Source organism: Babylonia areolata, chromosome 9 (genome assembly GCF_041734735.1).
Source record: "Babylonia areolata isolate BAREFJ2019XMU chromosome 9, ASM4173473v1, whole genome shotgun sequence".
NCBI classification, from domain to species: domain Eukaryota; kingdom Metazoa; phylum Mollusca; class Gastropoda; order Neogastropoda; family Buccinidae; genus Babylonia; species Babylonia areolata.
The window spans coordinates 23,504,030-23,517,918 of NC_134884.1; the positions used below are offsets into that span (position 1 = coordinate 23,504,030).

Genomic DNA, 13,889 nt, shown 5'->3' on the forward strand with positions numbered 1-13,889 from the left:
AAGACCTTAACCATACTTCTGCTGACGTCATTTCTGCTGATGACGTCTTTTCTGATCCCGAAAACTTTATATGGGGTTGAATTTTAACATGATGTACTACTTTTTTCTCCCCTGTCTTACACAATTTCATGAAAAACTGTCGCAAAAATATCTGAACCTGGGCTGCTAGCACGGTGACTGGTCAATGGAATCTATTTTACTTTAACCCACACTTTCAACATGACTCCGAAAGTAACAAACCTCGATGGGGCTGATGCTCATGTCAATTTCAATTTCTTTTTCCCGTAGTTCCTTCAACGCTGCAATAGCATAGCGGATGTCATCCAAGTCTTTAATTGGTCGACTCAAACGTTTCATGATGTCTTCAGTGAAGTCGAACACTGTCTTCATGAGTTGGCCGTACTGGCTGTTGGCCTCTTTTCCATACGCCACTTTCCAGGCTTTGGTTTCAGCGCACAGACCCAGCTTGAGTTTTGCTACAAGAAGGGAAACAAAAATATGCACTGGTACACATAAATTAAAACGTCTAAGATGATAGATTATATCTTTATCAATATCAATTCATGACAAACATAAAAGCAAAACAAATCCTCCATCTGCCTGTGAGTGTGACAAAAAATCTGGGCTCTTTTTTTCGCTATGTTGGATAGGTTAAATGCAATACATAAAACAAGCATACACAAACATGTATGCGTTTTTTTGTACAGACTACAAAAGAAGAGTGGCAGAAACACAACGGTAAAACCCTACACTCCAGAGACCGAAAATGGGACGAGGAAGATGGCTTTTTCATAATTCTGTCCCATTATTTGGGACTATTTCTTTCATAATTCTGTCCCATTATTTGGGACTATTTCCAACATACCGACATGTGTTTTAAACAAGATGTAAACCTGGATCTGTGCCGTTTGGTAAAAAGGACATTCAAATTTTGTTTTGGTTTCACGCTGTGTGATGGCGAAGAGCAAGATGTGAATGTTCCCCAAAGCAACATTATGTCTTGCCCTCGTCAACAATACAATTGACAGCCCATCTCTTTAGCCTGGAATTTTTTATGGACAGGAATGTGACCTCCAAACCATAATCATGAAATTCATATATAATGCCAGTGGAATGTCAGGAATTTTCTCGTTTTTAAATGAATGAATTTTACAAGAACATTAAGTTTCAAAATGGACCACTGAGTCAATTATTGAATGACGTTTCTCAGCACTACACTGGCCAGGAAGTCATAAGCTTAGACTTCCTAAACCAGTCTAGCGTGGCATTATAAAGATGATTGCTACGACTTGCAATATAATAATTTTCTGAATTTGTAAAATATATGCTATAGTTGGTCTTATGATACGAACTTCGAAAATATGAAGGACAAACACTGTTAACTAAATGTGATTACAATATCATATTATAAGGACAGTTGAAAACGTATTTCTAATTTTTTTTTCCAGAAAACTGTTGTGCCTTTCATGAACATTTCAATAGCAGATTAAATTTCTGCTGCAACGAAATGATGACTGCAAATCTATGAACTGTCGTATCAAATATTACAAGTTGTCGTTCATGTTGAGAGTTCAATTCCATACGAATAACAGGCTTGTTTTGAAGAGGCAGACGTGATTGGGGTGGGGGTAAGGTAGGAGATGCGAGGTGATTAGTAATTGTTTGTTTTTTTGTTACGGAAGATTACTTCGGTATCAGATCGTTATGGGTCGAGAAACGTTCTTACCTCTGAAACATGCACAGGAATTATTAATGATTTATTTTTTAGTGCAATACAAGCTAAATAAAGCTCTAAACGCTTTACAAATCTAGTTCTAAATCGAGTAAACACCTAGAAAAAATATAGAGATATAAAAGAATCATAAAATTCCTAAAAGCATATGTATTCTATAAAAGCACAATTTCCAATTCCAACAATACATACCCTCTTACACTCCATCAAATATGTACAAAAACCTGAGTAGACAACGAAGATGACAGCAATCACAGATAAAATCTGTATACATGTATTCAAGAAGCACGATTATAATTTGCATACAAGGGATTTTGAATTAAAGTAAAATTCACAGAATATAATGGGTAATCAGGGTAGATATCAGCAATCTTTCAACCATTTGAACCACACCTCCAATCCATCCCCTGCCCCAAAAACAGAGAATCACCTAGCTCCATAAGAGTCTAGAAAATATTGAGGAACATCGAGCTGGGAGGAATCTAGATATTTTTGTGTTCTGTTTGACAAGTGTGGGCTGAGAAGCTCTGAGAGATATGAGGGCGTTGTGTCACAACTGAGGCACTGGAAACAAAGAGTAGCAACTTTGTATTATATACTCGCTCGAACATGCAGCCAGTGAAGTGTCCACTTGAGAGCTGTTGCACTTTCGCTTCCTGATTTTCAGATGACGATTCGAGCTGCGCTATTCCAATTTTTCTGGAGCTTGCATTATTTATTATTCGGAAGGCCAGCTAAGAAGGAGTTGCAATAACCTAAGCGAAACCAAATGAAAGCAAAAACCAGTTTGTTGGCAGAGTCAATATGTCAAAAAGTGCGGATTTTATTTATCTTTCAAAGCTGAAAAAAAAACTTTGCACAGGTGGTTCACATGAGAGTCTATCGTAAGAGTTGAATCCAGATGAATGCCAAGACTGCGGACAGAACGAGGAAAAGAAATTTCAAAGTCAGAAAATGTAATATACTTTGTATCCATCTGTTTTAACTCGTTTTTTGTACCAGTAAGCATAAGTAATGATACTCATCTACACTGAATCCAAGGCAACCTCGCTGAGCCATCAACAACATTATCATTGTTGTCCGTCAGTCTCAAACAGATCACTATCGCGGATGATGATGTTAATACAGTCCGAAACTCGAGGCGCACAGTCATCCAAAATGAAACCAGGTCTCAACTGTTGCTATGTTGAAGGTTCTCAGAATACGGTTTGTGTTTTGTTTAGGGTGCATGCCTACTTGTAACGCTTGAATTGGCCCTCAGTAATTAGTGCCAGAACTGCCATCTCGGAGAAGAGCTTTCTCTTTGGGTTGCACTCCATTTTTATTTTGTATTCTGTCCAGTGAAATCATGACTCGATGGCGGGTATAATTATCTATGCTAAACACACCAGCCTGTCTCAGGATTTCAGAGTTTGGCAAATGGTCTTCTCATGAGATGTCCATGATCTTGCTGTGCGTTTGAACTCGGAACTGGTCCATTTGCCTGATGGGTGCCCATGCCTCACCTCCGTAGAGAAAAAATGGCAGAACGACAGCTCTACAGACACAGATCTTCAACTTCAAGCCTCGCTGTCTCTACGAACTGGTTGTATGACATACAAAAGACCTGCTTACCTTGAGACACGTAGCTGGAGATCTTGTCAAGGTTGCCTATGCAGGAGACACACTTGTTTGGGAAAGTAAAGCTGTCTAACTTGATGAAATACGTTCCATTGAAGGGGACGCAGGGTTACGGCACAGGATGGTTCGGTTCCTGTTGGACAACACCTCAGTTTTCTTCAGGCTGTTGTGGAACCGAAGGCCTTCAATGCATCAGACAATCAGTCTGGAAGTTCTCTCAAGTCATCATGTGCGCTGACTGCCAGGGTACAATCATATACAGTCATGGATGGGTGCCTCAAGGATTTTTGTCTTAGTTTTCAGAAGCCGGCTGTCCAACAACCGTTCTTTTGTTCCGTGTCAGATGATGATGCCAACACTTGTTTGAAATCATCCATGCAGATACACAGTCCTGCTTCATTCCTTTGGTGACAAGGCAGGGTTCTGATGCACACTTATTCTCCAGAATCCTGGCAATTACTCCATAATGGAATTGTCTGATGATGCAGACAAGCCTGCATCAGCATCCTATCTTTCACAGGCTTGTCTACATACTGCTTCTGCTGAAAATGTCAAAGAATTTGACTGGTTCTACAAAGAGCAGATAGATTTTTTTTTGTTTCTTTTTCCTTTTTTTTGCGTTGTTTCATGCACTTTTATTATTGAAGTTTGGTGCCAATCACCCCATCTCCCTGTCCAACGGTTGTTACGGAAGCTGCATCTGCTCTTTAAAAAATCATCAGAAGACACTGAATCAGTCAGCTTTGGCATGTCATTGTCTTTCTAACGATATTGCACACACACACACACACACACACACACACACGCACACACACACACACACACACACACACACACACACACACACACACACGGTGTTCACACTTTCAGGCATATCATATTCATCTTCATATCTGCTCAAATGTAATTCTACAAATGTTTCGAATCTACAAACGTTAACCTTCCACACCTGAAAGAAGAGAGACTGGTCCCACGTCGTAAAACTCTGGTAGCTCCATAATGCCAGCCTCAACTTCCTCGTAGCTCTTAATATGTGCCTGGTAGTCCAGAAGCAGAGGCTTCGTATTCCTGAATTCTTCCAACACTTTCTCACGATCTTTGGACCAGATGTAGGAGAACCGTGAAAACTGTTCAAGCGTTGTTGTCATGTTCTGAAACACACCGTCAATGAAACATGTAAAGAAATTCATAACATAAACTGCAGACGTTTGTCTTACTTGTTACATTCATTCATGGAGGGAAAGTTTCCCGGGGCACACACATTATTATTTTCATCCGACGAGAATGGATACGAAAGGAAAGACTCGCTCGCGGCTTGCAGAGAACAGTCTCATCTTTTCTATTTCATTTGAAAATTGGAGATAATTTCTGTTTAGACTTGCATGAGTCTGGAAAAGCGTGTTTTTAGTTTGGAAGTTCCACACATCTAGAATCTCATATATGAACGAAACAGAACAATCGAACATCAACAATCCCCTTCGTCCTGGTTTACAAAACTCACACGTTTGTTGGAGTTGATAGAAGTGGAAATGAGAGCAGCGAGTTTAGCAATATCCTTGTTGTCAGACAAAGCCTTGAAACAATTTTCTCTTCCATCATCCAACTGTTCATCTTCGTCACCTTCATGTGATGACTCAGGCTCATCAGTCACCTCTTCATGCTCTGCTTCTTCGTCTTCTAAGGCAATCTGAAGCAAAAATAAAGATATGTATCAATATGTATCAGCTGCATATATCCTGGACCACCTGTACTGAAGGATGCGCAAATCTGAAATTAGGAAAAAGTAAAATCCTTGAGGAATTATGTGTGAAAATGTGTTGCACAGTGAACGTCATAGTTATGACTTCGTGTGAAGAAAGAAAGTCTATCCAGTGCTCTTCCCTGTGTCTTCCTTTCCAGGTTCTATGCGTGTGCATGCATACCTATCATCTCATATAACCCAGCAAACACAAGGCCACACACATATGCTGTGCTTTGGATATGCGCACAAACACAAGCATGCTCCACTCACCAAGCTAGGTTTCCTTCGTATTTGCTAATGTTATATAATGGCTGTCCCTCGGTTTGAAGGGAGACATTACTGTTTAGCCATCTAAGCAGACGGGGGTGGCTCTGCAGGCTAAGTCTTGGGGAGAGGTGAAGGTCGCACGCCTAACAGGCTGAGTGATTCTAGCTCTCCATATTTTTGTTAATTGTGTTGGTTGTGTTTGGTGTTGTGTGGTTAGGTTTTGCGGAGTGTTTCGTTATGGATCCCTTCGAACAATGGATGTATGTGTGTGCCCCGACTACATCAGACTTGCTGTGTTCTGGATTTCTTTTTCTGCTTTCCTGTCTGTTTTGAACTGCGCCGGCCCGCCATTCATATCTCCCTTCAACACGCCTGTACACGTGCAAAACGTAACGTTCAGTGGTAGTGGACAGGTGGGCAGCTTTTGTCAAGGTGAGCGCAACGTCCCTCCCTTTGTTCTGTACTCGCGCGCTGAACTGTTTGCTATCGAACCTGCACCTTTGACCCCTGACCAAGTTGTGCGCCTGCGAGGAACAGGCATAGGCGCTTGCCTGCCGCGAAGACGAACTCGCCGAGCAGGAAAGAGAAAACAAAAGCCCATCAAAACTGTCGTTTCCGTACGGACCCCCAACAGCACTACTGCCAGTACCCCTGATGTGTCACCTGTGTGTGTTGACAGATCCACTTTATGCGGCGCTGTTTGTGCTGCTTCCAACCTCAACACACGTGTTCCTGCTAACATTTTTACTTCCCGTGACATTGTCCCCTCTGATGACAATATTCCGAACTGTAATGTATCCCCCGTGCCAGTGATAGCCTCTGCTCCGCTTCCTACTCCTGCCACACCTGTCTCAACTCCCAGACCTTTTTCTTCCTTCCCATTGTCCTCCACTGCTCAGTCACCATCTTCTTCCACTGTCTGTCTGCCTGACTCACCTGCTTCACCATTAGATTCCTCTCTCCTTACCTCTGTTCTCTTTCATGCCTGTCTGTTCAGTGCTCAATCTGTCTGCCCTGATCAAAAGACTGACTATATTTCTGATTTTATTTTTGAAAAAAAACTTTGATATCGCATTTCTCACCGAAACCTGGTTAAAGTCACAAGGTCACGAACCCAAACTTAAACAACTGACCTACAAAACTATGTCACTTCCTCGATTGTCTCGTGGAGGTGGCATCGCCACCGTCTCCTTCCATAACGACGCCTTTCCACATGATACCTTCGAAATGCTAGAAGTCACTCTCAGTGTTCCCGGTCACTCAGTCATCTTCTGTTGTCTCTATCGTCCTCCTCCTAGTCGTAAAATAACCTAACGTCTTCTCAGTTTCACGATGAGTTCTGAACACTACTTGATTACTACAACCTTCGTTCAAGCAACTTATTATCATCGGAGATTTCAATTTTCATTTCGACAACCAGACTTCCACTGATGTCAAATGCCTATGTCTATCTCGGTCCACTCATTCTCTCTCTCAATTCGTTACAGAACCAACACACAGATCTGGCCATACGTTGGACTGGCTCATCGCACGTGACTCTGATGCCATGGTTGCGTCAGTGTCTGTAACTGACAAACTTTCTTCCGACCATTCTGCTGTTATATTGTTGCTTAATATTTCAAAACCTACCAGAACCAAAAAATCTGTTACTCGTCGCAACCTGAAATCCATCAACATTAACACTTTTTCTTTTCAAGCTGCTGACCGCCTTTCCAAAATTTCTTCCCGTACCGACGTATCCGCACATTACAACACTGTCCTCTCTCAACTGCTGGATGAACATGCACTTCCCACTACCCTCATGCTCCCTGACAGACCCTCCGCCCCATGGTACACACAAGACATTCGACTTGCAAAACGCAAACGTCGCCAACTGAAAAGACGATGGCGATCAACAAAACTGCAAGTCCACTATCAAATATTCCGAAAACAAATAAACAAAGTCAAACATATGATCTCATCAGCAAAAACAAACTTCCTTTCTTCTCAAGTTATCGATGCCACATCCACCAAATCTCTTTACTCTGTCATGTCAAATCTTCTTGGAACTGCAAAAAAGACTCCTCTTCCATCTGCCTACACTTTATCTGAACTCCCCAATGTCTTCTCCTCTTTCTTTTTCGACAAAGTCCAAAATATTCGTACCATCTTAGACCAAATGTCTTTCCAACCTGTCCATCCTGATCCTTAATTCAGCGGCACTCCACTCCATTCCTTTAATGCATTGACTGAAACAGAAGTTCATGAAATCCTAAAAGAAATGACAATAAAATCCTGTGAGCTCGATCCTATACAAGCCTCGGTCTTTTCCCAGTGTGTCTCACATCTTCTCCCCACAATCACCAATATTGTCAACTCATCCCTTCTCACTGGAACGTTTCCATCCACTTTCAAAACTGCGATCGTCCGGCCTCTTCTGAAGAAACCCAACCTTGACGCAAACATTTTGAAAAACTATCGACCACTTTCTAATCTTCCATTCATGTCCAAACTCCTTGAAAAAGCTGTCCTCAAGCAGCTCAACAACCACCTTTGTTTCAACAATCTCATCCACCCATTTCAGTCTGCCTATCGCGCTGACCACAGCACCGAAACCACTCTCCTCCACATTCTGAACAATCTACTGATAGCGTCTGACTCAGGAAAAATTTCCCTTCTCACTCTTCTCGACTTGTCAGCCGCCTTTGACGCGATAGACCATTCAATCCTTCTTTCCCGTCTTCATTTTACATTAAGGGTATCAACGGCACTGTTCTAAACTGATTCAAATCTTAACTCACTGATCGATTCCAGTCTGTCATTGTTGATCATTTCCAATCTGAACCCGTTAAAATCGAACATGGAGTCCAACAGGGATCTGTTTTAGGCCCAGTGCTCTTCACACTGTACACTGCTCCTCTCGCTGAAATTATCAACCACCATAATATCAGTCATCATTCTTATGCTGATGACACTCACCTCCAGAAGAGTGATACCCCTGAAAAATTGTTGTCGTTCTTGCAAGAAGCATCCAACTGCTTCCTGGACATTCAAAACTGGATGACTCGAAATAAGTTACAATTGAACGCAGACAAAACTGAAGCAATGATCATAGAAACTAAACAAAAACTGTCTTCCATCACAATTGACACAATCAAACTTGGCAGTACATCCATCCCTCTTTCCACGTCAGTCAGGAACTTCGGTGTTGTCTTTGACAATACACTGTCCATGCAAAAATTTATCAGTCAGACATGTCAGTCCTGCTACTGTCAACAACTGCGGCGCATCAGTGCCGTCCGGAAATATCTGTCCACTGACGCAACATCTAGACTTGTCGTTTCTCTCATTCTCTCCCGCCTTGACTACTGTAACTCTCTTTTGTCTGGTTTGCCTGCTTCATCCATTCAGTCCCTTCAGCGCATACAAAAATCTGCTGCCCGACTCGTCCTCAGAAATAAAAGGTCTGAGCACATCACTCCTCTTTTGCAACATCTCCACTGGCTCCCTGTCTCACACCGAATAAAGTACAAGATCAGCACTCTGTGTTATAGATGCATTCACAAAACTGCCCCTTCCTATCTCTGCGGCTGCCTTCACCTCTACACTCAATCTCGCTCACTACGATCGGCTTCGGATCCACTCTGTTTACGTATACCCAGATTCAAACACTCGACTGTTGGCCGCCGTTCTTTCTCTGTCTCTGGACATTGCGATTGGAATGAACTTCCTCTTTCGCTTCGTCAAGTCTCCACACTCAGCTCTTTCGGAAAAAGTCTGGCCTTAAAACCCACCTCTTCCCAAAATAGCCTCCCTTGCCTGCCCTTCCTTGTCTTTAGTTTCTACAGTTTTAGAGTTATGCATGCATGTGAATGACTGGTGCGAAAGCGCTTTGATTTGTCTCTGCACAAGATTAAGCGCTATATAAATACTATTATTATTATCATTTGAAGAATCTCCTGGTTTTGCAGGGACAGACGCCGCTCTGTAGCAACGTTCTGCCTTAGCCTTGATTCGACGTTCCTCTTCAAGTCTCTTTCATGCTTTTTTGCGTGCCAATACACTCTGTCCTGCACTTTGTTGACAAGTTCAGCAGAAGAGATGTCGCACGACAGTAGACTGTATTTCAGGTTGTCTTTTTATCGTTTGCATGGGCGACCTCGTATTTGCTAGGACATGCTATGGCACATGGTCTTTGTAGAGCTTAAGAAGAACTAAGATTAATCAATACCGTTTAATATCATAATGTGCACACAATACCGAATGCAGATTCAGGTCTTGATATACAATGCAATATACGGCAGTTTATAATTATGCATATAAATAGAATATTGAACTGTTACCGAGAGAAACTCATGAAACGCGCGCGCGCGCGCGTGTGTGTATGTGTGTGTGTGTGTGTGTGTGTGTGTGTGTGTGTGTGTGTGCTGTAGAGTGAGTGCATATGCTGCGCATACTTTAAATTTCATATGTGAGTGCTCGTGCATGCGTGTGTGCGAGCGTGTGTGTGTGTGTGTGTGTGTGATAATTTGTGTACGTTGTATGGATAACTTTACTGAAAAACTATTACCTGTGAATTAAGTTTTTTGGTCTGGCGGATAATTTCCGGTAACTTGTTCCACTTCAAGATTCCTTTACTGACAGCGATGATGCACTGGACAGCTTTGTTTAATCCTGTCTGTACTTCCTCCACAGACGGTTGCATCACGATGTTAGGGATGCTGAGCACTATATCCGTTGTGAAGAAGGGGCGGCTTGTGTTCTTGGCAGTTTCTGAAAGTGCAGGATCATTCTTTTCATTCGATCATCAGTTACAAGTAATGTACAATTTTCATCACAAGCCCAAATAAGTGTTATGCCAAGAAGCTAAGTTAACGTTGCATGACTATATATCATAAAACTCTCCCTACTTATAATAAAACTCACTTCGAATACTTCTGTACTTATAAACTTAGACATGCCGACCAGCAGTGTGTCAATTTTTATCATCAAACCTGGTTAACGATGAATAAGAGAGGCAATGCCTTCAAGACCGACATGTGATACCATTTAATCCAACAAAAGAAACATGGGAGGGGGGGGGGGGGGAAGAATAGCACATCAGATCAACTTGCAACAGGACATTTTAATTACACTGCAGTGACCTTCAGTTTCGAGTTTAACTTTTTATTTCGAAAACGTCTACGTTCTGACTACAAGCCATCATTATATAAAGTTGGGTGAAAAAACAATCCGCCGAAGTTTACTAATTGTTAGATAGCCTATTGCATGTGAGCAATGGGTAATGGTGTGAAGCAATCACTATCAGGTAATCGGACTTACGACCTGTAAGGAAGTCAGCTCAATTAACCCTCATGATTAATTAAAATGGTAAATAAATGAGAATGTGTCACTTCTGTTTGTGCATATGATAATCAAGGTAATCAGATATAAATATCAGAACCCAATCCATGGGTATAAATTCAACACACCCACGCATGCATACAAGTACAGCTATAACGTTGGCACCCCTGATAGGAAATTTTACCAAAAAATTGTCTCTGAAAGGCACCTTAAGGATTTATACATGTTTACATACATACATACATACATACATAAACACACACACACATGCACATGCACACACACACAGTCAACAGAGAAACCGGGTTTTTTCACAGACTCAGTGTATGTACATGCGATTCACGAGTTTAAAATGACAACATGAATAGAGTTACGGTAAAGGAAGCAATAAACTGTGAATAAATAAATCAGGACAAAATCATTTTCACTATCTAAATACGAAATGCAAAATTACATGGTCGGTTCGAGAGAGAGCGGGGATGAGGAGAGAGTGAAAGAAAGAGAAAGGTCTAGGGTTTTTCCTTGTTTTGGGGAATGCTTGCTAGAAAGACAAAGACATAGCGTGTGAGAACATCTGTACGTGTTGGTCTTCCATAGATGAAATTACGTATAGTTTATGAAATGGCATGTGCAGCCATTTTGAGTGCCCACACGTGCTCAACCACTTTGATAACGACATAGTAGGCTGGTAATTTGATGAAACACATTCTGAACACTGGTTAGTATCTGTGTCTTTTTAAACTTAAGAACCAGATCTAAACACCAACCATACTGAGCCATCATGCTTGTCGTGATGCGTTTTCGGATACTCTCTAGGGTATTGCGGATACAACGTTGCAGCGCATCCAGATTTCTCTGGCTGAAGTAGCTCAAGAGTTCCATTGCCGATTCTTCCATTTTGCTTGGGGATTTCTTCTTATGTGAATCAGAATCTTCCTCTGTCGCCCTGCTTTGTCTTCTTGAGGAAGCACCATCCTCTGTCACATTTTTGAAGATCAATCAGCAACAGATACATACATGAGGCGTGCGTGCATGCATGCGCGCGTGTGTGCGTGCGTGCGTGCATGTGTGTGTGTGCGTGCGTGCGTGTGTGTGTGTGTGTGTGCGTGCGTGCGTGCGTGCGTGCGTGTGTGTGTGTGTGCGTGCGTGCGTGCGTGCGTGCGTGCGTGCGTGCGTGCGTGCGTGTGTGTGTGTGTGTGTGTGGATGTGTCCTATCACGCCGAGACATAAATGATTTGAAATGATACGTAAATAATCATAAAAACACGTCCTTGAAAGAAATGGAATTTTACCTCTGTTCTTGACGCTAATTCTTTGTAAAAGAAACACAATACCAAAATACAACAAACTGAATAATGCTAGATTCTAATCATTTATCATAGATCGCTTACACTGAGAACTGACTTTAAAAAAATTAAAGCAGAATGCTGATATAAGAAATGCACATCATTCAGCAGGACAGATCATAATCAAGCTGGGTATGATACATGACCACCACGAATGGTTGATGCACACCTCAAACATACGCTAAGTTTCTTCAATGTCTGGGCCATTTTTTGATAACTTGATATAATGCAGCCTCGATGCTTCATGAATATGAAAAACTGACCAGTCCGACAGCGATGGTGCCTCATACAGGCAACCCTTACCGGCGTAAAAGTGCTGATGCTGCTTAACATTGTGCAGCCTGTCTTTATGCCACAAGCGAGCTAAGGCCACGTTATTCGCGAGGTTTGATTTGCCGGCCATATGACAAAGCACAATCGACAAGAAATAGAGGTTAGTTTGCACATACATTTTAGGTAACGGCAGCCTCACCCGCTACAATCAAGCTAAGACTGAAATACGTAGATTTTGTCTATTTTTCCCCAAGCCTGTAACTTGAGTGATGTTAAAGAAATAAAGATATGTTTTATACAGAAATAATGCCGAATTTCTCCTCTTTCTTAAGCTGTCTTTGCTTTAATTCTATGTTTTGTCTTTGTTGAATAAACCAGTAAAAATCATGGGTAGTCGGTGGGCTTCTTGCAATCCGAGGCTGGCCGCCTTGACACAAATCGCATCAAACTGGTATTCCCGTCTTTCTTTCGATTAGCTTGCCTGTAACCTTTAACCTACAAAATTGATTTTAGCACTGTTGTATTTGTATAAATCTGTGCTTCTCAGCGGTCATCATTTTGGTTTGAATAACTGCATACTGCGAATAAAGTGTTTGAAATACGATTTTGCTTGATTTTACACGTAAATTTATCAAAAATGTTAACACAAAACATTTCAATTTTTAGTATGGAACAAAAAATTTCTTGATTTTCCTTTTCAAAAATATATGAACTTTTGCGTGACGTTTTGGGTGTAGACAAGCTTCGAGTCGAAAGAGCTGCTATGCATCATTCATATGCAAAAATGGCAGCAACGGAGGAGCGAGAGACAATTAACTTCAAGGAAAACCTTTAGATCGAGCGATTTCACCATCACGCTGTTAAACATATAAAAGATTAATATATAAGTTGGGCATTTTTTAATAAATGAGCGTACGTAAGTGCTCGATCAGCGGGGGTACCCCATAAAATGCAAAAACAGAACCACATGTCTGTTCGAATTTTAGTGACGATCGTTTCTCTTATTTTCATAATGCAACTTATAAGAAGTATACCTATGTAAGGTTGTAGGTTGTTGAAATGAGAGGTTAATCTTCAGACACACTTTGGGGTAGTGATTTCATTTTTATTTGCAAAATACTGTTCGCACTTTGATTTTTCCACAACATTATGCCTGCAATTGGATAACAAGAAAATACACAAGAAAATATGTTTGCTGGGTGCAACTTTTAAATAATATATTATGGAAGTGTACGTATCTCTCAGGGACAAAGAGGGAGAATGATGATGATGTGTGTACGCGGATGTGTGTATGTGTGTCCAATTAAAAGAAATCAAGAATTTATTTCAGATCATTTCCAACAGATCTGCTAGTCTTTAGTGCATGCAAGGGACTGTATGCAAATTTCTTTATGTATGTATGTATATATATACATATTAGTATATATATATATATATATATATAGAGAGAGAGAGAGAGAGAGAGAGAGAGAGAAACGAAAGTTTATTCAATAAGGCCATGGCCCCATTGAAGGGGTGATTACATATTTTGTAAGAAAAGCTTTGCATAAGGATATAATCTTACAACATGTCTGCTCAAACAAAGCTC

General features: G+C 41.2%; 1 protein-coding gene across 1 annotated transcript in view; it reads right to left on the reverse strand.

The window, feature by feature from the left end:
* Nucleotides 1-13,889, reverse strand: part of LOC143285595 (dynein axonemal heavy chain 5-like) — a 150,008-nt gene that overhangs the window by 101,898 nt on the left and 34,221 nt on the right. Inside the window, exons 16-22 of the mRNA XM_076592989.1 lie at nt 11,450-11,659; nt 11,390-11,414; nt 9,910-10,108; nt 6,293-6,308; nt 4,854-4,939; nt 4,302-4,503; nt 241-476 (exon numbers count right to left, since the gene is read on the reverse strand). Coding sequence (XP_076449104.1) covers nt 241-476; nt 4,302-4,503; nt 4,854-4,939; nt 6,293-6,308; nt 9,910-10,108; nt 11,390-11,414; nt 11,450-11,659 — 974 coding nt within the window. The remainder of the gene's footprint in view (nt 1-240; nt 477-4,301; nt 4,504-4,853; nt 4,940-6,292; nt 6,309-9,909; nt 10,109-11,389; nt 11,415-11,449; nt 11,660-13,889) is intronic.